This window comes from Phaethon aethereus (genome assembly GCF_964289735.1).
Source record: "Phaethon aethereus genome assembly, chromosome: 11".
NCBI classification, from domain to species: domain Eukaryota; kingdom Metazoa; phylum Chordata; class Aves; order Phaethontiformes; family Phaethontidae; genus Phaethon; species Phaethon aethereus.
The window spans coordinates 6142893-6168098 of NC_138587.1; the positions used below are offsets into that span (position 1 = coordinate 6142893).

The window sequence follows — 25206 nt, forward strand, 5'->3', positions numbered from 1 at the left end:
CCTTTTTCCAGACCGTCAAACACAGGTTCATCCAGTTGGCTCCTGACAGCCACCAAGCAGGGAGAGCATTGCTCCTGCTCACGGGGAAGCCATCGGCAGCCTTTCACTAGAACAGAAGGGGACGGTGCAACACGAGACTAGATGAGGATGTGAATTTTTTAGGAGCGTGAGAGAGCCCTGAGGACAGCCGTGCGGAGGGACGGTGTGCGAGGGGCCTCTGGGAGGGAGGGGGTGTTGTCTCTGCCCCACCTGGCGCTGGCCACCTCTTGGAGATGATCTGGGACCGGAGACGTGCTGCTCCGGTGCTCCTCTCCCAGAGTTTAGGGTGATCACCTGGGTACACTTGCGACCAGTTTTCCTCCGCTCCAGGAGCCGGATGGGCCATTTTTCACCACAGATAATCTAGAAATGAATGAAGCACTGGATTATCGGCTGCCCAACAGTCAGTGCCCGTCAGTGCAGGAGTCCTACTCCTGTCTACCTACGTGGAAGAGGAGCGAGACAAACACCAACTTGAGTTGCTTATTTTAAATGTCCAGGGAGCCCAAAAGCATTTAGCGCTCCAGTCCCACGGAAAGCCAAGCAGCAGCTTAGCAGGGTCCAGCCAAACTGACGCCAGAAGAGACACAAAACCCCACGTACACACTACAAGCCCCACACCTGAGGCTGAGGTGCTATCGGTGACAGTGACGTGGCTGCGGGTCACCTGCCAGCCGTTCCCACGTGTTGGCTTTGCCTCCATCTTCAGGAGCCGGTGCGTGTGTGTGTAACAACATATCAAAGGAGCTGGAGCACAATTAAGACTGAAAAGTGAACACATGATTATTATTTTTTGCCCTCCCTTCTGCTGTGGGTGACAGAATACAATCAACCCCTAACATGCTTGGTTGCTTAGTAGCAGACAGCCACATTTTTAATTATATACTAAAATATGCTAAAGAACATAAAACGGCTGTGTGACTAATACGTGTATATCAAGAAAGGCATATGACAGCAGCTAAATTGCTTCAGCGTCTGATAGAGTGCCTCTGCCAGGCTTGTCATCGAAAGATCAAGGGAAGGAGGTGGAAAGTATTATTAACAAAACAGTGACTTTTTAAAATACACCTCATTGTTTGCAGTGCATTTTTTTTTCATGTCTAGCATGAATTTAATTCTTTTCCCTTTATTCAGCTTTGATTTAATTCCTGCTTTTTCAAATGGAACTATTATCATTAGACCTAAAATCTCTGCTTATTTTCTTATTATCTTCAATGACGTATTACTCTAAAGAGAGAAGTGGAAAGCTGTACAGGACCCAGCTGGGTTCTCTGCAGTGCAAGTTCTTCATGGATTTGATTGAACAAAATTACTTTAGTGGTCAGAGAACAAGAAATTATTTTATTATTTACATGTTCTGAAATAGTTTCTTTTGCAACAACCTGCTCTGGAAACTGCTTTTCAGCGGCGGGGGGGGGGGGAAGAGAAAGATTATAAGCTCTAATATTTTTAAATAAAAGAGTATCCAAGCAGTTATTACTCATGTCCAGTCAATAGTAGGATTCAATGCATCCAATGTAAAATAAGAATCAGGCCAGAGGTCTCGAAGATGCCAGAAGATTTTGACTAAATGCTTTTAAAGTGGCTAAACAGGGCTGAACACAACAGCAACTGCCCTGTTCCTCGTACGATGCAGCGTGCGCTAGCGGTGCTGTGCTTGTCTGGAGCCGTGACCGCTGGTACAAATCGCACGCTGCGCTCCGAGAAAGTGGCTTGCGAACGACGGTATTAAATCACAGCTCCCCTTAGAGCAAGGCGAGCTCGCTGGCCTGCGCTGGGCTGGAGCTGGCGATGCCGCCTCCGCCCCGCCAGCGCCGGGATGCAGCCGAGATCTTCACCGCGAGGGGGTCCGTGCCCACCGAGGGAAGCTGCCTTCACTGGAGCTTCGCAGCCAGCGAGGAAGGAGGCAGCCCCACAAGAGTGTGCTGTTCCCCGCCTTTTTAAGCGATGTCTAACTCTTGCTGCCGTCGAGGGCGAGGAGGAAAGCGGCGAGCTCTGGAGAGCCACTGCCGAACGGGGAGAGAGCAGGCAAGGCACCTGAGCCAGCCCCGAGCCCCCCGAGCCGTGCGCCCCGTCTACCCGAGCCCGCTCGGAGCCCGGGGCGCATCCCAGGGCCCGGCGCACCCCTGGCAGCACCCGGCCCTGCCCCGCTCCCGTGGGACGAGCGTCACGCTGGGGTGCCGGGCCTTGTGCTGGCGCCAGGCGCTTGCCCTCCCTCCCAAATAATTGTGGCTGCCCTACGGGTGGCTACAGCAAGGCGACCGCTGACGAGCTGTGCCCAGCTCCCAAAGCCTCCGACGGTGTCCTACAGCCACCCCAGACGCCCGGTGCAGCTGCCCTGGCCCACAGCAGATGGCTCAGGACATTTTTCCCATAGCTCCTCCTTTGAGACAGCATCCACAACATGCAACCGTGTACATCAACCCCGTGGTGATTTTTATAAATATGTTAAAAGAGCAATCAATATGTAAATGCTTTGCAGGCCCTGGCTCATCCTACTGACTGTAGCAGCCTTCTCATTGCCGCGCGCAGCTCTTGGACAGCATTTAACGTACAGGTCTGTGCAGGAACCATCGTTTCCCTCTACAACCACAGAGCACAACGGTGCCTCAGCCCCGGTAAGCGCAGGGATGGGGTGAAAGAGGGGCTGGGAATTGCCGACGAGAACATCCGTCCATGTCCGGCATTGCCGGAGCTCGACAGAAGCCTTCTCGCTCCTTTACGATTCACGTGAGAAAGTCGTAAAAAGGGAAGATTCGCACTGAAACTGCAGCCGAGCCCCACAGCATCCCGCAGCCCAGCCGTGGGGCTTCCCAGCAAACCGGACCCCACCAAGCGTGCGCAGCCTTATTGTTAACATCCACTTTCTTACCCCACACAGAACTTTTCAGGCTTGTCCAGAGGAACTAAAAGGCTTCCAAGCAGACTCGCTGCCCCCTCTTCGCCGACATGCCTTGAGCAACTGCTTACAGCCCTCACCCCCACGACGGGTTTTCTTCCTGCTCCTCCCGGCTCTGCAACCCCAGAGCTGCTCCCACCACCAAGAAATCTGCTCCCAAAACACAGCGCCGGCACAACTGACCGCCAAAAGGAAAGCCAAAATACATCTAAATAACTGAACTTGTTCGAAACGATATCCTGGATTGCTGACAAATAGACAACGCCGCGTTCTAATACTGTGCTGGATTGTCTAAAGAAACAGCATTACAAAGCCTGCTGGCAACACTCGCAAAGTTCAACTCTTAACACCTTCTACAAAGAGGGCACAGGTTTTTCTGCTGTATTCCTAGCAGTCAGGTAGCTTTGCCCAACGTTTTTTGTTCAGTTTCTTAAATCGAGTGATGTAGAACAGCTAGTCATTTTTAAATGTAACTAACTGGACTATTTTTTAAATCCTACTAGGGACCAGATTTTCAAGACACAGGCCAAATTCAAAACTTCTGTTGCTTGTATTCAGGGCTGAAAACCCACGAGACAACGTGCATTAACCACCACTGCTGCTGCAGCAACGTCCACAGAGACGGCGAGGACTCCACGCTGCGAGCACAGAAAGCAACAGCCTGCCGAAGAACAAGACCAGAAGGGACGAAAGCAACAGAGAGACAGGGAAAAAATAATGAAGATGGAAGACAAAACAAGAGCCCAGCTGGCTCCTAACCAGCACTAGCCGCAGCTCCCAGCACAACGCAGGAGCTGGCTGCAGGCTGGGGAGTGGAGGGTCCAGGGGAGCGGCCCAAGGAGGGCAGAGCCAGGACTGGGATCCCCCCGTGCACAGGTCAGCGGCAGGCGGGGAGCTGCTTCTGCGCAGGACTGCCGGGGGTGGGCGACCTCGCAGGACTGGCAGCGCGGCGAGGAGCTGCAGGTACCCCCAGGCCTCACCGAGCCCACGCCCGTCACAGGGCAGCTGGTGGGAGGAGAAGGGCAACGCAGCCGGGGGTGGTTTTGGCAGACATCCCTCTGAGACGGGAGGGAGGCGAAAGGCAAGAGCCCACGGGAAGGGAGAGGGGCAACGCCGTTTTTCCACGTCCACCCCTTTGGTTCCTCTCGCTGGCCCGTAAGCTTTGGGTTATCCGCTTTGGCATGTACTTGCAAAGCCCAGGTGGGGCCTGATCCGTAGCTCCGTCCCCGCCGTGCTACCACAATACAGACACAAGCGGACAGCTCTGGTGCAAGCAGGGTAGCCGGCCGACACCAGGTCAGGAACACGGACACAGCCACCGCCAGGTCACAAACACGGGAGCACTGCTGGGTCTTCAAAGGCACAGAAAAAACAAGGTTCACTTAGATGGAAAACGAGTGGCTTACACAGACGTATGTGAAAAACCAAATGCTTTAATCCATCTATCAAGAACAACAGTTCAAATTATTTCATTGGATACATTAATATTGATCCATAATTTACAGTGCTATGGACCATACACAAATTATTGCTGCAGTCAACAGCAGATGAATATCAACATTACAGTACCAAGCATCATAGCAAGAGGCAGTAATTAATGTCACTTTTTCAAGAAATATAGGTATTTATACTATTATCAACGTCAGCTTCCCCCCCAGTGCATTTTATGTCAAACAACATAAACGTAAGTGCATTATTTTGTGCTTTGTGCTTTCCTCATGTACCTTCTTTTTGCTTTTACAGGTTGTAAGAGTTAAATATTGCTTTGTAGGCCAAAAGCAGTAAGGAAGAACTTCATGGTACTCTGCATGTTCCTGCTTGTTGCATGGCTTTGGCAAAGTGAGAACTGGTAGGTAGCCCGTCCACCCGCTCAGGGAAGCCACTGCCGGCCCCGTGTCACACAAGACACCGTCATCAGCCTGGGCAACGACTTCCGTCCACCTCACTCCACCTAGCTCATGCCAAACCCTGCCTCTAATGGACGTCTCTGTCCTTTGCCATCGATCCCCTGTAAAATGTCACGGCCACGCATTTCATGATGCGCAAAGACATCTCCAGTTTGCCCCCCCCCCCCCAGAGGTCCATGTGTCCTAGAGGTGTCCCCACTGCAGTGCCAACACGCATCCACTCAACAGGTGGGCAAGCTCAGCGGAGGGCTGTAGCCTAAGGAAACACGGGGTGAAGAGTGAGCAGGGCACAGCCGAGTCTCGTGTGACCCCAGAGCAACTCAATGTGCGGGGAACACACAACACAGCTGCTGGGGCCACAGCGACTCTTATCAAGAAATCCAGCTCTTGATGTAACGGTTTTCCTTGAATCCTAACTCATCTCCACACAGCATGCAGCCAAAAATCAGAAGTCATGGCTGTCAGTGAATACCAGAGTTTCACATAAGCTTGAAAAACATTTATATACCACAGTCTAGACTTCAATTTCTGGATGTCCAGCATGGGCATCAAACCCAAAGCCTTATTCAATATATTCAGTGGTTTTCAGTTACTACACTCAAGCGTGCACACCCTGATTTTGTACAATGCTGCAGAGCTGTCCCATTTTAACAGGGACGGGTAACGCAACCCTGTGTTACAGCTACAAGCACTTTACAGACCTGATTCTCCTTACCTGTCATCATTACCAAACGGCAGCACCAGAAGCCTGTACGTGCATACTCGACCCGGAGCTAACTACGGCAAAGCTGCCTCGCAGGGAATTTCCCTGCCCGAGGACCACGATGGCCGCGGTGCATCCTGCAGCCTCCTGGGTCCTGCCCCGAGCCAGAGCTTCACTACCCTAGGAAAGACACATTCCCAAAAGCTGTCTGGGGTGGGAGGGTTGGAGGGAGAGGCATCATTACAATCTTAACTCCAGCTCCTCCTTCAAAAAATAAAAAAGGAAAAAAGAAAAGCCACAACCCGGTGGCTGCATCAATGCTAACACATAGCTCGCTCCTCCAGCGGAAACAGAGATCGCCGGATGCAGCCAGCAACAGCCACAGAAAGAGCGACACGAACGTAGACCCCAGAGTACCGTATCAGCAAGCTGCGTCCCCGCCGAGTCCCACGCCCCTCGCCGCCGGGAGGAGCGGTGCCAGGCAGGGGACACCTCCAGAAACCTTTCATGGGGAAACGTTTGGGTGAAAGCTCAGCGAGCCGCGCCGCAGGCTATGGGAACTCCTGACGCTGTCCCCGGCTGTCCCATCGCTACCCAATTCACATTTGATCTCTGAACACTAACTGCTGCAACAAAGGCTTCCTTATTAAAGCCTGCCAAACTGGCACTCAAGTCACTAACCATTTCACTTATCCTATGGAATTTCCAGTGTAGCACAAAGGAGAACGGGAAGCTCTTGTTTCTGTACGTAGGCACCATGCTACACTCCAACGTCCTACAAGCCACCACCCTAAAGCTCTCTCCTACGCCACACTTCAGTCAGTGCTAGCCGAGGAAGACTACAACTAGAGTTTAAGGCACTTCATTCTGAACGAGATACGTTTGCCTGCCGCTCGCGGGTCAGCTGTAGGCTGCTACTGAGAAATCCATTCAATCCGTCTAGCCCGTAACACCGCGTGTCACCTCTGTAGAACACCTAGGCTTGATACAATACGAGTGTAACTACCGTTATTGCATAGGACTACACTTGAGTAGATAATGCACCGAACTACTTTTACAACATTGTTGCATGTTAAAAATTAATAACGTTGGTATCAAGTAACAGTTATTTGCAGATACAGTAATTTACTCTTTTTTTTGTTTGTTTGTTTTTTTCTTATGTCAGCCCCAGTGCTGAAATAAAACACAAATTACTATAACGGGTATATTAACTACATATGTTTCCAAGCATATTACTACTTTTTCTGTATCACTAAAAATAAATATGTAAGTTCAGTTTCTCTACAGAGTTGTTTTATTACCTAATCTAAATTTGTACTCTACCTTAAATGTGTTTAAAAACATTTTCAAAGTGAGACTGTAATATACAAAATATTCTCAAAATCTCTCTTAAAACACAGAACCCTGCATAAAAGCTTCCTTTCAAGTGTTTATAAAGAATGCAGAAAACTTCCAATGAGTTTTAAAAATGTCAAAAAATTGTTGCGATATATTAAGAGGCAAAAATCTTACAAATGAAATACAAATATATTTAAAACAAAAAGTTGAGGATAACTAAGGAATCCATGCAAATCAAAATAAACTGTACAATGCAATTTAAAAAAAAAAATAAAGCCAATTAGATATGTACAACATTATGTGCCCAGCTGATAAAACACATCAATTTCTTTTGTCCAAAGAGCATATACCAACTTACAGTGCTCCTGCTTGGTTTACGGTTGGCAAGCCATCAATGAGTGGTACAAAACAAAATAAAAATCTAAGAGAAAAACTCGAACCATGATCAAAAGGAAAACCCACATCAGCTCAGAGTGAAATTAAATGGCACTCTGAGGAAGAGACTCGCATCTCCCTGCAATTTTCAGCAATAGCGTTTTATATCACAATCAATAGAATCAGGATGTCTTAACACTTCTTGTTGTTGTTTGTATTCTGAGTGGAGTAGGGTGGGTGCTCTTCCCTAAACACTTGTCATGTAAAGACCAACGTTTGAGGGACACTGTATCTTTAAGGCAGCACTATTCAATTAATACAGTTACAAATGGGACTTGTTTTTTGGCTTCTTTACATTCTTTAACTTTACATTTTGTTTCCAAGTAAATAGGTTGCATTTACAATTCTACGATTCCTCCCACCCCCCCAGTAGAAACAGACTCTTCATTTGTAATTCTATTGCTTTGAGTAGATTTGACCAGTTCAAAGTTCTTGGCGAATCCAGTTCACAGATACTGTACATATGCTGTACAATATTTTGGAGGCGTTGGTAGTTTTAAAATAGAATATACAAGTTTCTTCACAAAAATTCTAAAAAAAATTCCTATATATATAATATATACACACACGCACACACACTGGGCTACTGATGAAGCACAAGGAAAAAAAAAAAATCAAAAAATTCTACAAAAGGTAAATTATTTAATCTACTGATCAAGAAACAACGCAGTTTATGAAAGGTGTGCCAAGTATATGCTAACAAGCATGATCGGTGTCTTCCATGCTCACGCTGCTCCGCCTGCTACTCGTCTTCGATGCTCCAGGAGACACAGAGGAAAGTAGCGGGTCAGTTACTCCGACAGGGGAGAGGGTATCGTCCATCAAGATATCTTCCAGTTTAGATCCCATTTTTGCAGGAACACTGTAAGTGCCAGCTGGTTCAGTCACATTTCCAAGGTTGTCACTGAAGGTGATGGTACCGTCAGTGAGATCAAGGGTGGTAGTGCAAGACAGGTCTGTGTGGTGCGGCATGATGTCTTGGTTGCAGTTGTCCAGCACAGGCTCTTGTTTGATGACCCTGTTGACCATATCAGGGGAACAAAGGCCTGTAGATGGAACAAGGGACAGTCCGTGTGCCCGAGCTTGCATCTCAAGTTCCTGTGAAGGAGGATAAGGCACAAATTAAAAAAAAAAAACTGAAAGCAAAATCTGTCATCTTACGCTTTTGTGTACTGCAATTCACAGTTTCCTTCTGTTGTACACAAACAGTTTCCTCCCTTTCCAGTAGCGACAAGTGCCTGTACCTCGTACACTTCTGCCCTGCAGATTTTCACCTGAACATTAGTCTCTTGAAGCGGTGGGTGAACACCATCCCACACAGGTCCTTCACACTTCTCCCCAGAATCTATACCAGAGCCAAAACCCAGCGCCCTGTAGAACAGACATGTTTCCCCTCGGGCCTCTTCTCAAACCAGTGCCACAGTAGGTAAGTTTGGCACCAGGTCAGGTGAGGAAAGCAGGTAAAAGTTTGGGGAGGGGGGAAGAAATCACAGAAGCATACACTCAGTACTTTTTAAGAAGCCATATGTGAAAGCATAGCATATCTGTATGATGCTTGTCATTTCCTGCTGAGACGCTGAAAGGGGAACATTTCTCATTCTACAAGTCTGGTAGAGCTGGAGCTAAAGAGGTCAGCCAAAACTGAGCAATGCTATTTCTGCACTGAAAAATTATAGGCAAGTCATAGGAAGGCTTTAGACTTCACACACAGCTGGGATTCTTTGAATCTTCATGAAAAGTTTAAACCCCACACTCACATTTAATCACACAGATGCACTTGACGGAAGACAGATAATAGAAGAATTCACTTAAAATGCCCTTTTTTAAATGCAGCAGTAAGAGCGATGTTTTGCTTCTACTTATGTGTTGTATTAGGCAATCACAATCACTGTTGTGATCGTCCTGTTTCTGGATATTCCTATCAGTGAGGCTGATTAATAGCCTTTTTTCCATTTTCAAGCTAAGACAACAAGCTCGTAATGACACACTGCAAGATCAATGGAAAAGGTGGAAGAAGGAAGCACTTCTTTCATGAGCTAACATGTCAAAATCAGGAGTTGCTTATTCTGTGCTTAATCAGAATCAAACAACACAGGAAAATACAGACTTTAGGTTATTTGCTGCCAGAGGTATTGCCCATTATTCAAGGGTCTGGTTTTTGTGTTACTTTGATTGAAGAAGGAGCCAGAGCAGATGGATAATACAAAGGAAGATGAAAGATGCTTAAAAAGTGATCTGACTTGGCTTTGAAATACCACTGCTTGACATTGCTCTGCAGAAGGGTCATGCATCTTTCTCTTCTCATTCTAACAAACAGATTGCTCAACAAAGTACAAAAACTGCGCTGAAGCTCATCCCAGCCTGTTCTATTTTAAAGCTGTTTACTGCCACACTTGACTCTCAGGTATTTCTAGCTTCATTATCTATTTTGTGGATTAGCCGTGCTGTGGCTCAGGGGTCTCCTGACACAGCAGCCAGCCTGGCACACTGCAGCCTGCATGCGGAGTTCAGCTGTTCGCACTGCAGGGGAACAGCGGCATGAGAACATCCGGAACATCACTGTCTCCGTGTTACGTGTTCTTATACCCAACTCTAGATATACTTCTTTAATCACCCTTTTCTGGAGAGGGGTGGATATCTGCTATCTTTGCCCACCTGGAGAACAGAGCTGACAACAAAGGCTGTGTAGGCTGCAAGGCCTTAGCAAGGCTAAGGTTTCATATTCAGCTTGAGGTGAAGGCAACGAAATTAGTTAGAGAAACAGAGTTCTCACCCCTAAACCTCTGTGTAATACAGGCTACTGGGAAGCTGGGTGAATCTAACAAGGCAACCCCCCATGCAGAAAACATCTTCATGCCACCTGCTGCTTTTCAGTGTTGAGGAGAACTGTTTCACTGTCCAACAGACTTCAAGGAACAAGGAGGACAACCAACCATAGCTCCTCAGACAAAAAAAAGCAGCTCAACATCCATAGCTCTTAGCTGTCTTGCTGCAAACACTCCTGGAGCGCACACATGAGGTGTGCTTCTCTGCAACTGCTCTCAGACAAACCAGGGCAGCCTCAACATTAAATAGAGCTGCCAGTCCCCAAGATACCTACGGTGAACTCAAGATACAGTGCTGCAGCGTCTGTCACCGATACTGCCCTCTCCACACATTTTGTCCTGCAAGCAGTGTTCACCCTCCACCAGAAAGCAGATAACAGATTCCTACAGAGCATCAGGGAGAGGCTGACAGAGAAGTAGTAAGAGATCAGATGTAGGAGACTGTAAGCTGTGGAGCTTCTCTGACAAACAGGGCCTAAATTGGTCCCCACACAAGTTAGAAAACTCACAAGCAAAACAAAAAGATTTTATTTATTGCTTTTCATCTGAAACTGCTTCTGAAGAAAAGAAAACAAGCGCTACAGCTACAGGTCAAAAAAAATCCACAAACAAAACAACTAACATGAACAAACTCCCAAACAGTTGAGCTGAATTTGATCACTATCAACAAATCAATCACATATGAAGTCCCAATCCCTTAGGTCTGGCACCCCCAAAAAAGAAGTATTACCATATAAATCATTCTTATAGTATGGCTAGCAACTTATGTTGGCCATAGTAGAACAAAAATAGACCATCCCTAAAGTGCTTTACTAGAGTGCTGGAGTTTGTTTGTGGTTTGTTTTTTTTTTTTTTTTTTTAAAACTAATGTATCCTGTTTTTTCCCCTGTAAAAATCTCCGCAGACATCTCCGCATTGGTCACTGTTTATTCAAGTGGTGGTTCCTTCTAACCCACATTCCTACAAAGAAGCTTCAGTTACTGTTATGTGCAGTCACACACTGCAACATCAAGAGCATTCGCAGCTTATTTATCAGCAAACCTGTATTCTGAGCAGCAGGTGCCTGTTGGCATGTTCCAACTTCTTCTGTCTGTTCTCAAGCTCCTTTGTGCGTTGCTGTTCTCTTTGCAGCTTACGGATGTAGTCCACTGACGCTTTTAGAATAGTTCCCTTATTCCAGCGCATATCCCTTTGAAAGCAATAAAAATAACGAAGAGTTAAGGCTCTTGGGGAGGCTTTATTTTATAGTCACTACCTTCACGTCGGCAGCTATGATTACACCTCATACATACATCACGCCTGGCTAATATTTCGTCCAGGTTTAAGCACACAGAAGGCATTTGAAATCACCGGAGGGGGCCAGAGCACAGCTGTTGTGCGCAGCCTGCGGGCAGCCCCGGCCCAGCCGCAGGGCGCGGAGCCCAGGCACTGTCCTGCGGCCACCCAGGCTCCCCGCAGCCCCCCAGGGCCGAGCCCCCACCTTCCGCATGGTTTGGGACCAGCGCTGGGCAGAGCCACTGAAGACCAGGGGCTGCTTTCGTTGCCTTATGGCAAGGCTGCAAGACGGCAACTACAAAAAAACCCCACGAGACTCTTCTCGAAGATGGCACGGCTTGCTGTCTGGGTGGTGCCGGACTTCAGCTGGGGAATTAAAGGACCATATATGATCTGGTGCTTCTGCGGGAGAAAGACCTGGGGCCCTTTAGCTCCCAAGAAGCAGCAAGCAACAGTCCTCCTGGTGGCACTGTATCACAGCTGTGTTACGGTAGGAAGCGAAGAGAGCAATACAGCAGCATGTTCAGGTGCTTTGAACAAACTCTGGATAAAATACAAATGCCACATTGCAGCCTAGGGGTGATGGTTCTTCAGTCAAGGGATACGTGGCTCCCGTACCGCTTCTCCCACATTATTCCTCCCACACTCGCTTTAGAGAGAGAGACTGCCTGCCATCATCCGCTCCCCCACATCATCTTACTTTCCCCAAATAAAAAAAGTTTACTGCAGACTATCAGACCAAAGATCCACCGGCCCTGTAGGTTGATACCATGCAACATTGTCTCTCTCAAGAGTAGCTATGAGTTGCTCCATGAGCAACTGCCTTAACATATTGGAAACTCTCCCTAAAAGCATCACAGGGCATTGATTCAGATTTAAGTGAGCCTGCCAAGCTCCAGAGCAAGGGGGGTTCCTTGCTGTTGAATCAGCCTTGGGAAAATGTTAAGATAAGTTAGTAGCAGTAAAATTACCTAAAAGAACTACTGGGAAATTACCACAAACACTGGCAAATTATCAGTGAACAGACACAGCTATGCACTTCATCTTTCTTCTTTCTTCTTGGAGGGTAGGGGAATATGACAGCACCCCACATGAACTGCCCTCCATTTTCAGAGAGAGAGGGATTAGTTCTGTCTTGCCAAGCTATGACATCTAATAAATTAAAAGAATCATTTAGCAAGACAAGCAGCCAGGCAGCCAGCTAAGCAGCAAGACTAGACTGAGGTTTTACATCCTGACAGCTCTGTCTCTGGTAAGGCAGCCATTCCTAGCACCAACCCCAGCCCTGCCAAAGCACAGGGTGCTGATGGGTGCTGAGCTGCTGCACAGCAGTACGGTGACTGTGTTGTGACAAAAATCTTCAAATTAATATAAATCTAAGCAAGTTCCAAAATAGAAAAAATAAACCCCAAAACAATCTTCAAAAAATATAATAGAACCTTCAAGCATTTCTACAGTTACAGAGTGCCAAGACCATACAAGAAAACTCAAGATTTTTTTTTTTTTTTAATTATTTTTCTCCCCTAAGATTTTTTCCTTTTAACACCTCCCTCCCGCAGCCTCCTTGGGCACATTATACTTACGGGTCGTTTGACTTGGGTATCAAAGTGCCTAGTTCTTTTATACGATCATTAATATTAAATCTTCTTCTTCGTTCAACTTTAGGAAAAACAGCACAAATGTTACAAGTAATATTCATACTTGATTACAACATTTAAAGTGTTTCATCAAAGATTTCTTTAAGCACCTTTGTAATGTTTGCATGAAGCTTAAAATCCAGTGACAGAGTAATTTATTTTGCTCTCCTATACATGGACACACTAAGACAGAAGTTCTGTGTATACTGTAAAAATGTGGGACTGCTGAAGGGGCAAAGTTAAACTGAGACTCTAAAAACCTGTGTTAGCACAGGACTCAACAGGGAAGCGAATATTTTCCTAGGGAAAAACATCAGACAAATTCAGAGACAAAAATTTAGATGTTCAAGAAAATCCCAAAGCAGGAAAAGGGACAAAATGTATAGCCTTTTTTTTTTTTTTTTTTTTTTAAAGTACTCTTCCAGGTGCAACATTTTGAGATCCAAAAGTCAAACTTAAATACCAATTTTCCTGCATTAGCATTTCATGCTATGGAAAAGGTTTCTGAGTAGCTGAAGGCATGAAACAATTCCTTTTTTCTAGTAACAGAAAATATAAAGGATCCTTAAGTTGTCCTTTTAAGTCATAAGAAACTCATTATTTTAAGATGTTTTTTCCAACTTGGAAATATGCATTCCCTTAAAAAATGGAATTTATGGAATTGCCACACTGAGGAAGCATACTGATATTTAAAGTCACAAACTGACCACATCTAAGATTTTAGATAAAAAAAAAAGGTAAAATTTTGCAAGGTGGATTTGTTAAAAGCAACTGGATCAAACACCATTCCCAGTAATTCCATTGATAACAACCAGCCATTCACTTGTCTTATTGGGGGAGGTTTAGAATTTAGTAGTAGATTTAAGCATGCATTTCACAAGAACTTGGATATTTGATCTATGGGCATAACACAATGAGCTGGTACCATATACTACATGCAGTGTCTCATTCAGACTTCACACACCAGCATTTAAACACGTAACACCTAAAATCGTTACTAGAGTTGGTGCAAAATGCAAAGGAACCAAAACTTACTCAAGTTGTGATTGTCTTTCTTTTGCCTCTCCTTAGCCAACGCTCTTGCTTCTGACTCTGTAGGAAAAATACATGCTGTGCATGTGAATGAAGTAATTAGAATTAAAGTAATTCAAACACAGCGTTTCAGCCTGTGAAACATTTGTGCAGGAAACCTGATCGATATTTGTCAAACCAATTACTACACCCATTCCAATGAGTGAGAAGGGTCTGTACAGTAAGCTGTGACTGCCAAACTGCAACGCTGGTGTTGAACTTCATCCCTGCACCTGGGGAGCATCCATTCCCATACTTCACTACTGACTTCTGTGACAAGAATGTTTCCCACGGAGGCCCTGATTCAGCAAGGTATTTGAGGACAACAAACTGCTGAAATTCAACAATTCTCCTGCATTTACATACAGCTGGCACGCTTACGCACCACACAGCAGCTGAACCAGAGGAACAGCATGCTTATTGCGTTGCTACCTGCGCAGGATGTGAAACAGTCAGGAGTCAGAGGCTCTACTCACCGGAATTAAGGCTACGTCCTTTTGAGGCACGTGCATGCACATCACCACAAGACTCAGGGTATGACTTAAGCGACCTATTAACGACTACTGTATTTGCCAGCTACACTAACTGTTCTCATGTGAAAGAGAGTTCAAAAGTTCAACACCTTTATTAGCGATATTACTAGAAAACAATGGTCCTTGCTTCAGGAAAAGCAAAAAGAAAAATAATTACAACCATGCTGCACACCAGTTGTCTCCTCGACTCAGACCTGTTCTTAACTTTGTTTCACACATCTATCATTGGACTTCAGCACACATAGTTCATGCAAAAGCATAACTAAATTTGTTACTCTCAGTTCTCATTTGATCTTACATTTCTCAGGCAATTTTAATTTTTTTGTTGTTGTTTGCTCGATCACTTTTAGTTTTTAAAAAGGGTGAGGTCATTAATCCTTGCCCTGTTGCATTTAAATCTCAAAACCAGCAAGCGTTATTTAGTTTTGCAGTCAGTCAATGAGGACAAGCGAATATGTGATCTACTATCACACCGTCTGTTATGGAAACAAACCCCCTCACTCATTCCAACAGGTTTCTTTCCTGTATTCTTATATTTTTATAGAACAGGGATTATATTCCACCCAATTCAAAACTGGGTTTCCCCTGGAGTACTGCAAGTTGCCTACTTCATTACTTAGAATACAGAGCGACCCCAATATTATGTGCAGGATAACAAGACATCATCTTCTTTGCTAGGCTCCCAAAAGACCCCAAAAAAGGCTTGAAAGGCTATTGTAGTCTCAATGACATTTGGGCTTAATCTAGCATTGCCTTATGAAACAGGTATGATGTTTGTAAGGCAAAAACTGATGGAAACTGCACTCCTGGGCGAGCAGGATTCCCATTAAATGCTTCAGTAACTACAGCTAAGAACTCACAACCATCATCAACATCAGATGCTGGGATTTGACTTTTCTTGGTTCTTCATAATTTTGATATTTACACAGTAGGATGGAGAAAGGTTTCTGATAAATGCTAGATTGAAACATTGCAAGCTCTCTCCAGTCTAGTTTCAACAGCAAAATCAGGAAATGGAGAACCAAAAGACTCCTGCCTGCAATAACATGCTGACTTTAAAATCACTGGCTGTCAGAAAGCACCATCAATAGTGCTTTCTACACAAAGGCTTGGCCAGATCAATGTCAAAGTAACTGCTGTTAAATTTGAGTTTAATTCCTAAACCTCTCCTAAACTAAATGCAATCTGCTAGCATATATTTTGAACAGAAAAAGCACTCATCTAAATTGTTTCTGTGTACAGGTGAATGTAGCATACAGACATTTAACTTCGTTCAGGTCTACTTTTATGTACTGAGGACTTCCATAAGACCACGCACCAATTTCCCCTTTCTTTCTGAATTCTTACACAACTGTCTACAGTGAATCCACCAGCCTGGACATCTGATGAGTTGGATGTTTAATTTGGAGTCTACAGCCATCTTTGACTTTCTACAACTGGGGCATGAAACCGTGTGTAATGCAGGACTTTGAGTAGTTCTCATTCCTTCCCACCCTCCTCTTAACATAGTTCCATCGCTGTACATGCTTTTCTTTTTCTAGCAGCTACAAATCATTGTGCAGTTTGTGCATCTTCATTTGGTGCTGAACTCAAATTTTGTGCAGTCATATAAACGTGAATATCCGCCAGCTCAGAGATGTGGCATTTCCTCCTGAGAAGCTGACTCCTGGGCTATTAAAACTGCTCTACTTAAACTAATTCCTGCCCAGAACCTGCTTTGCAGCTGAGTCAGCCTGTGAGTTTTCATAACAGAAACCCAGAAAGATGACAGACAAGAGAGAAAGTATGCCTCTACCATACTCCACACAGTATGACTCCCTGCTGGGCTTAAGAACTGCCATTTCTGGGTATTAAGATGATTTTGTCATCGGTTCTAGAACTGATCTCCATTTGTTCCTCCAGCAGACAAGTTTCCCTTGTATACTGTGTGCTACATGTGGTTACATCCTTTCAAGGGAAGAACAACAGCAAAATTAAAACATGCTCGAGAATACGAAACTTATTTCTTTCTTCAAACTATTTAGCTTCTGTGCACATGTGCTTGAGAGAAGTAAGCTTTTAATGTCCCCCAGCTCTCCCCCAGCCTCCCACAGCTTATTCACAGCACTGCTGGAATAACCAACATGACAAGGAATTGACAGCATACCTCATTTTCATCTAAGAGATGCAGCATATTCTCTCTCAAGTGCCTAATTTTACATTTTACAGGATCTAAGTGTCTGGATTTCATATTACAACAGGCTATTTGTTCATTACTGCCCCCCCCACTAGAGTAAAGCCTCAACATGTAGCATTCCTCAACATGAATCCCACAGAGACTCCAGATGTGAAGTTGTTCAAGCTTGGTGTTGATAGAGCAAACAATAAGCCCAAACTAGAAGAGAGACCTGCAAGAGATGCACGGAGGCTTCCTGTAACACAATGTTTTCAAGGTGCAGATTTCACTGCAACAACTAGGGACTTTATCTTGATTTGTCACAGTGAACACACACATGCCCGCAAATGAACACAACTGCACTGCAGGCTAATATGTCTGCTAAAAAATGGTCTGCAAAGCAAAATGTAACTATTCATCTATAAATTCTTTCTCATAACAGAAATTATGTCCAATATCACCTGAATTCAAAACAATTATACTATTGCTCCAAGGTGGTATTATAGACATATTTACCTGTGAGCTCCCTTTTTATATTAGGAAGATTAGCTGGACATGAGTTGCTGATGTTTAGTCCTGGAGGAGGCATGCTTTGGTTGCCATAAAGGTCAATCAAATTGCCAGACACAGGCAACTGGAAAAGATAAACAAGGAAAAGGATCATTTGTTTTGCCCTTATGAAAGGCTTTGTACAGAAGAACAGAGTTAGGATCTGCTAAGAAATCTGTGCTCTTTTCCATGTGCAAACAGAGCGTGCAGTAAGGTCAGCAGAAGTCGCACATATGCACGGGCACGAGGAATAAAATACCTACATTGGGAAAATTCTGTCTCCTCTCCTCAAGAATATGCAGAAGTAGTAACACGCTGACAATATTGCTGTATTGTTGCTCCTTATTTTTCAGTGAAACTATTACATCTGTACCCCCATCACTTCTCTTACTCAAAAAATCTGAAAGACCCTACAGAACACTCCTGAAGGAAGCCCCCATTTTCCCAGGAATATGTGAGTGAAAGTACTTAGCAAGATGTCACTTGCTTGAGGGAAAACACTGTATTAATCAATCACATTTTTCATGTGATTTGAAAGCTACCTACACAGAAAATATTTAAGTTTACTTAACTTACGTAACAAGAACACGCATCAGTAGGAGGAATATTATTTTGACATTAAGCTTCCTCAATTACTCGTTCATTCTGCTATTCTTATTTAGGTATGTTTAAGCAAGGAGATTTATACAGAAATAGGATAGTATTCCAACAGGACTTATCAAGGCTATCTCTTTAAATTGAAACATATTTAAATAAGTTTATCCTGAGTGGATTATTTTACCCATCTCTTTTTTATTTGCAAACTAGGTTTTGAAAAGACAGGTATAGAACACTTTGATATCTTATCTGAGTAGCAATACTTCTTATCATGATTGCTGCAAAGAAAACCAATCCCTCCAAGACACTGATCCTGCAAAGATTAGTGCATTAACTTTACACCCATGGAAATAATGCTGTTGAATACAATGGAGTGAGTCACAGCCTGGACTATTAAACTCATGCTGATGATCCTTGCCAGACCAAAGAAAATTTCTCTGCCGTCTGGAGCTACCGTAAGAAGCAAAGTTGATGTGCATCCATTAAAAGTACCGCCAGCTAGAAACCAGGCTGATACCTGTCTTGAACAGACAGCGGCCAACAACAAAAATGAAGTCCCCTGACTCAATCTTTAAGTGACAAAGGAAAACATGTACCTGAATTCTCACCAAGATCCACCCTTACAATTCCTTGCCCTCCCTTAGCTCTTGAATATAAAAAAAAAAAAAAAAAAAAGAACATCTATAATAAATCCAAGGTCACAGCTGTCCATCACAGACTATGGTCCAAGTTGTGACGTATACACATTAATGTCAGGGTGACCACTCTCTCACTGCTCTACAAGGCTGACCCTTGTATCTTTTGGCCTCTCAAATGCATCCATGACACAGCAATAGCGTCATACACTCTTCTGACTTGGATGCGCTTTTTCTATTCATGCTCCTAAGCATGGACAGAGCACAAAGAACTTGTTTGTAGCCCAGGGACTTGAAGTTCAGAACCAGACATGGGAAATCTAATTAGGAATTTCAGGGAATTAAAAGTAAAAATTTTTATTTCTTCCCTCCATCTCCCCTCCCCCCAATCTAGAAGCCAGCATCTCGAAGCCCGGGAAAGCAGCTAGGTTATAATTAAACACGGAGAATAGTGAAGGTCACCAAGCTGCTTTACTTACTGCAATATGGACCCTATTTGTTACAACAGGTTTATGATTTTTGGGTGGGTTGGTTGTTTGTTTGTTTTCTGTGGTTTTTGTGGGTTTGTTTGGGTTTTGTTTTTGTTTTTAAAAAAAGGCATCAAAACTGTGCCAGATTTCTGGGCAAATGAAGGGGATCTGTGCAAGCAATCACCACAAAAGGGGAATGTAGCGCAGGCAGCAGCTGCTGAATGTGCATGCTGAAGTCCCGCAAAATTGCAAGCACCAGAGGAACCCTACCAAGAGCTGTGCAACAACCAAAGCCTGAGCACTGCTGATGCAGCATTAGCTAAATACAGGAACATGAAGGGAGAAATTTGCAGAGCAGATGAACGTTGCAGGTCTTGCATGTACACACGAAGTCTTATCAGGGAAATTTACATTAGAGGTACATGCCGACAATCTCAGTTTAAATCAGTGATCCATAAGCGAAGAGGCTCATCGGCTTCTTTCTTTTGACTAATTTTGTCAGCAAGCTGAACTCCACAGGTCAAAGTTTCAGTTCTAACTTTTTACTACGAGTGTGACTACATGTATGGTCCACATTCCTCCAAGAGGCCTCTTCTCCATGATGGCTGCAAGTCACATCTCTGGGACTAACTCTATACCACCCCTCTCACCTGAAAAATACAAAGTGCATTCAACACTTCAGCTCATCTCACATCGCTAAAACACCTGCAGTTAAAGGTAAGTGAAAACTGAGGCACATCCTCTGTTCCCAATTCTATTCCAGGTTCCAGAGAAATAAAAATTAATTGACTTGTAATGTAAGACCAAGAGTTATTAGTGCAGAGTTCAGGGAACTGGAAAGGGGAGAGGATCCCTATGCTGAGGGCATAGGTTTGAGACTGACAAGTTGGCAGTGCTGTGAGCACACAAAAGCAGCCACTAAGCTGAAATGGGACAAAAAAACCCCGAAACAAAACAAAAAACCAAAAGAAAACCAGAAGAGACTTATAATAGACACAATGCAGCAACACCTGGCATTTATTTCAAATGCCTCTGATTGGAAGGAACTGGGGGGGGGGGGGGGGGGGGGGGGAAAATCAAACATTTCAGCTCTAATTAAGACAGTCAAGCCTTTCATGCCCTTCGCCAAGTACAAAGCAATAGGAAAATGCTCAGAACTCCCACAGCCATTTCATTGGGAAGATGTGAGTCTCAACACTGAGAAAGACATGGAATTTTATGTCCTTTTTCTGGTGCTAAGGAGGCTCCTTCTCTGCCTTCACCAAACTCTAGCATCCTTCCAACTTAAATTTGCTTCCCTTAAGGCTTTGTTAGCCACTTCTGTCTAAGAAGGAATTTAAATACAGCATCATTCAGGTCATCCACCTTTACTCTCCCAAAAAGTAAATGAAGGAAGAGTGGGTTATGCCAGGCTTAGCTTGTTATCTTGATTAAAACAGCATGGTCTAAAAAGCCTTCATTTGTGAGATTTTATATTTCTAGGCCTTAGCTTCATAAGGTGCACAAACAAATTACTGCTTTTATATAACAGAAATTTCAAATACGGTAATTATTACTGCAGACTCATCATAGCATACATTCAGGGGAATCTGAGGCTTTCCTTTCTCCTCCACTACTCCCAACAAAACAAGCACCCACATTCAGATCATCTGGGCTCTATATAAATCTCTGAGACATCAGCTGAGTGATCAACAAGGTTGTTTCTAAGGTATCAGTACACACTGAGAGGGATGCTGTTCCCCAGCACGTGCAGCCTACCGCATATTGTGTTATTCCCTTACCTACAAGCACATGCTCAGCAGCAGTCCCTGAAATAAGACTCCTCTCTACTTCTGGACTTTAACTTCCACAGGAAAGTCACATTTAGAAGTGGAGCGGCACATACTCATGCTGCTTTCCATGTCAGACTCTTGCTAGAAATTGATTATTTGGATGAATTAGTTGGCATCTCAACCTTGCATACAAGAGTACTTTACACAGTACCTAGCAATTCAGTTACTAGGTCATATCTACACAGAAAACCCTCTCAGCAAACTAGCGACCGTTTTGTGATGCCTTTCACCACAGAAGCAAAGCCAGCTAACTTGTGACCCAATACCAAAGTTTACAAACACTTCCACTAGCAGCTGATTGCAATGAGGCCTTTTCAGTTAAGAGGTACTTGGAAATTTCCCTTAGCTCGCTCTACACAGAAATCTCTGATTTTACTTATCAATTAAGTACTGTTACCAAATGTAACAAACTGGTCCTTTTGTTCTTTGTTGGTTATGGAACAATAGCAGCCTTTGTTGTAGTCTCAGCACAGCTATTTATAGGTTGTGTATCTTTAGAGACCATTTCCTCTCTTGATTTCTTCCACCTCTACTTAGCTCAGTCTACAGACATTAATTCCTTTTTAGTTAAATGTTGCATGTTTTAAGAGCTAAATCCTGTTCCAAAAGAAAAGAGTCTGTTACATCAGGTTCATTTTTTTCCCAAACCAACTGCTGGGAAACATGGTTCAATTTCCATCTCTTCAGGATTGGTACCAGGTTAATTCAGAGACTGAAATATGCTTTTTGCATCCAGCAATTTAAATGTATTGGTAGAAAAGTCTTAATTCTACTATTTCATATCCTTATTTTAAAAGATTTTCATTTTAAAAGAATTTTCATTTTCATGAGGAAATTCTGAAATTTCACAGCAAATGTGTATCAGGCAGTCTTTACAAGGTTTGTTGTCACTCGGCAAGCAGGAGGGAAACAGACTACCCTAAATATTGACTACACGGACTCCTTGCACCGAAAGAACTCAGAGTACCATTATGTGCTTCTCTGGAAGCAAAGAGCTACTGCTGGGGTCCCAGTGAAACGAGATAGTAAGAAAAGCACAAAGAAATCCAAGTCCCCTCTAATTTAAGGGTCCCAATCCAGTGGAACTTCAGAAAAACCTGAACCCTCAATAAAAAAAAAAAAACAGTAGCTATCTTGAAAATTATCTTTTGGCGGATTTTTAAGTTTTCCTCTCCAGGAAACTCCAGGACAGATGCACTTTTCAAGTCATCTTAGATGAAAGAAAAACACATTCTTCCCAGTAGAACTCTGCAGTTATTCCTCTGTCTACTCAAAGGGCACTATATAGCAAGGGATGCTGGTGGGCCATTTCCTGCGGCATGCACCACGTCTCCAAGAGGGCTGTGGGAATCTGTGGGAGCGTAGGACTAAGTTAACATGACATCAGACAAGTACTGTCAGCAAATGTAAACTTATGCTACAAAATCAATGCTACGTGGTAAGCTGCAAGTTTTGGCACTAGATAAAAAAGAAACAGATGCCAGCCCTGGCAGACATCTACTCAGCCAGATCTAACAGCACTTAAGCCTAAGGCAAAAAAAATTCACTGGAGCTACCCTCCACAAAAGATCAAAATAAGATTATGCCAGAAGTATGATTATATTAATGCACACAGCAATGTGAACCAGCAAACAGCTACTCAGAGGTAACCTGCAGCTTCCCTCACTCACTGACTTTCGCACCTCTGTGTTCCTGTCTTTCATCACAGGCTTCCTATGTCCCCTTCTCCCGTTCAGTTTTTAAGCTTCTTTATTCCTTCCCCTTGGGGTTTTTTTGAAGATTGGTTTTTGTTGTTTGTTTGGTTGGTTTTTTTCTCCCCCTAAATTTTGTAACATCTTTGCTGTCATCTAGCTAGGGACTTCTCTCCATTTGAGATCAGGTTAAGATAAAACTATGATGTCAGAGCTAACAGTTAAACTAGAGTGTCTCTGGACAGAGATGCTAACACATGCTTAAGTGTGGTGTATAACTTCTTACTTGAACATGACAAGACACAGGAACCTGGGGTGCCAGAGGTTCCTTCTAGGCTTTCTGAAGCCAAGTATAATGTCCACAATGATCTTTAATATGGGTGGGTATGAGCTCACTTCTGTTAGCTCAGTTCACTCCTCTGTTACAATCCTCTCATGGACTAATTTGACTTTGAAATAAGAAAAGTAAAATTGTCCTTTGTATTCCCTTGACCTGACTCCAGCTTGTGTTTTCAAATTCATGTTTTTCATTGCAACTGTATACCTTAAGCTCTTCAAAGAAAAACTAATTACACCTTACGGGACAATACAATAAGTACTTAATCGATTGGAAAAAAAATTCATGCCACAGTTTTGCGTTCTCTCAAGGGAAGACAATTAGACTTAACAGGGAAACCAGAAGGAAAAGACCATTGTACCGTATTTGCCATTTGCAGGGCTGGATCCATCAAGCCAAGGATTTCTTCATTGTAACTTGACTCCAGACTAATTATATCATCGATCACATCATCCATCTGCAGTGGAAGAGGTAGACAAAGAAAAACAAACCGGTTATCAAAACCACTGGATACAAAGCACTTCAGCCACACACCGTCTCTCTGCAGCACAGGCCCAGGCAGAGGAGCCTCTGTGCTTTTGCCACGCTCCAAACCCAGTCCCTCAGCCATGACTCCTGCTATTCAGCCACGACAGACAGCCCATGACCAAGCTGAGGCTTCATGGTCTAACCCACTCCTCCCACCAGCAGCTACCCTGCACTACCGGCCCAATGACACACTGCTCCTCCCAGGAACAGCGGAGGAGATAGCGTAGCTCGTTTTTTGGGGGAGCTAACGACATGATTCCCGCTTCCCTGTGCGTCACTGCCTGCTCTCCTCTAGTTGTGGGGCCAAAAACGTGCGTACGGACAGTAATGCCCGAGCCCCTGACGCCTGCAGGGGAAGGAGAGGGAGCAAAGACTTGCTGCTGGGTGACAGGTTGCCCACCCTTGACAACAGAATCCGTTGGATCCAAATCCCTCATACATCCTTTCCAGGAAGGGCCACCCAAGAACAGCTCAGAGATGATTTTAGGTGGTGCAAGACATTTTCTTTCCAGGGTTGGGCTGGAAGGTGCCTTCGTAAGCTCCTGCATGGTCAGGAGAAACAGAGCCCTCCAAAGCACCTGCGCAGGTGCTCCAAACTGTCCTGCAGGATTGACTATTTCCTTTTTGTTCACTATAAAAAAGGAGCTTAAATGACAGTCATCTACAAAATCAATGCATAACATTGATGGTAGAAACAATAGTATATGGGATTTTTGTATCAGGTCCAGAAAGTGTGATCAGAACAAATTACACTGACTGGAAGTGAGGGTAAGAAAGGAGCTAACAGTTTACAGCCCATATCCGAAGTTTTGTTACTAGAAATAAAAACCCCTTGGTTTAAAAACAAACAGAAACAGCCAACAACAAAAAAAACCACAAAAACACCCCAAAACACATACACAACAACAAAAAAAGAAAAAAGATTACTACTAAGGATGAATTACCATGGATGGATTAAAACCTTCTTGTATCAATTTTTTAAATGCACGTGTGATCTGCATAGAAATGTGGTCTTAGAAACTATCAGGACAAGAACACACACGTGCAGTCTTGGGAAAACTGCATTAGAAAAGATTTCCTGAAGTGAGAACTTAAAGCACGGTTGATATGTTCTTCTGCTACAGCGGTGCAGTGCTAGGAAAGCACTAGCCCTCTTCAGATGTCTTAATGCACTTTTGACATCAATGCTAACAAACAACGTTGTTGTTTTGTTCCTTAAATACACCTTATATTCAACTTCTTAAAAACCCTACAGGGCAAGTTCGTTCTTCAACATAACTTCAAAGAAACATGCTTATTAGAAAGGGGACCTGTGCTCCAGCTCCTGTGTCATCCAGTACCTGCATGCATGATGCTCGTGAGTGTGTATTCAGAGCCGGGCACTCACTCTCGACCCTGCTTTGCTCTTCAAATTTATAAAATCCCTGCAGAAATAAAAAGGAAAAAAAAGAAGGGGAAAAAAAAAAAAGAAAAAGCAAAGCATGGATCTGAGTTCATGACACAGTCTCAGTCTCAAAAAGAGCACGATTGAAACAGTGTCATGCACACATGTGCCTGATGACACAGCAAAGTGAAGCTGTAAATATCTTGAGGAAAAAAGAGATTTGGATACAGCTGGGACAACAGGATGGAACTATTTGATTTTCATTTCTTTTGAAGCTATGGAGCACAAGTCATTTCTCTTGCATATGCAAAATAGGTTCTGTAATAACCGTTTCTCAAAGTTACACAACGTTTTCCTCACAGAGTG

The 25206-nt window shown here is 44.0% G+C and overlaps 1 protein-coding gene across 6 annotated transcripts in view; it reads right to left on the bottom strand.

Annotated features, from left to right (window-relative positions):
- Positions 1-5408: 5408 nt before the first annotated feature.
- MITF (melanocyte inducing transcription factor) overlaps positions 5409-25206 on the bottom strand; it is a gene marked incomplete at its 5' end in the record, with an annotated part of 109607 nt that continues 89809 nt past the window's right edge. For 4 of the 6 annotated variants that reach the window (XM_082004424.1, XM_082004425.1, XM_082004428.1 and 1 more), the window contains 7 exons: positions 5409-8419; positions 11188-11335; positions 13005-13080; positions 14094-14150; positions 17334-17451; positions 23290-23385; positions 24797-24880. In XM_082004424.1, the coding sequence (XP_081860550.1) occupies positions 8018-8419; positions 11188-11335; positions 13005-13080; positions 14094-14150; positions 17334-17451; positions 23290-23385; positions 24797-24880 (981 nt within the window). In that variant the 3' untranslated portion in view covers positions 5409-8017. Of the gene's footprint in view, positions 8420-11187; positions 11336-13004; positions 13081-14093; positions 14169-17333; positions 17452-23289; positions 23386-24796; positions 24881-25206 lie in introns of all 6 variants that reach the window. The other 2 variants (XM_082004423.1, XM_082004426.1) reach the window with 1 other exon arrangement.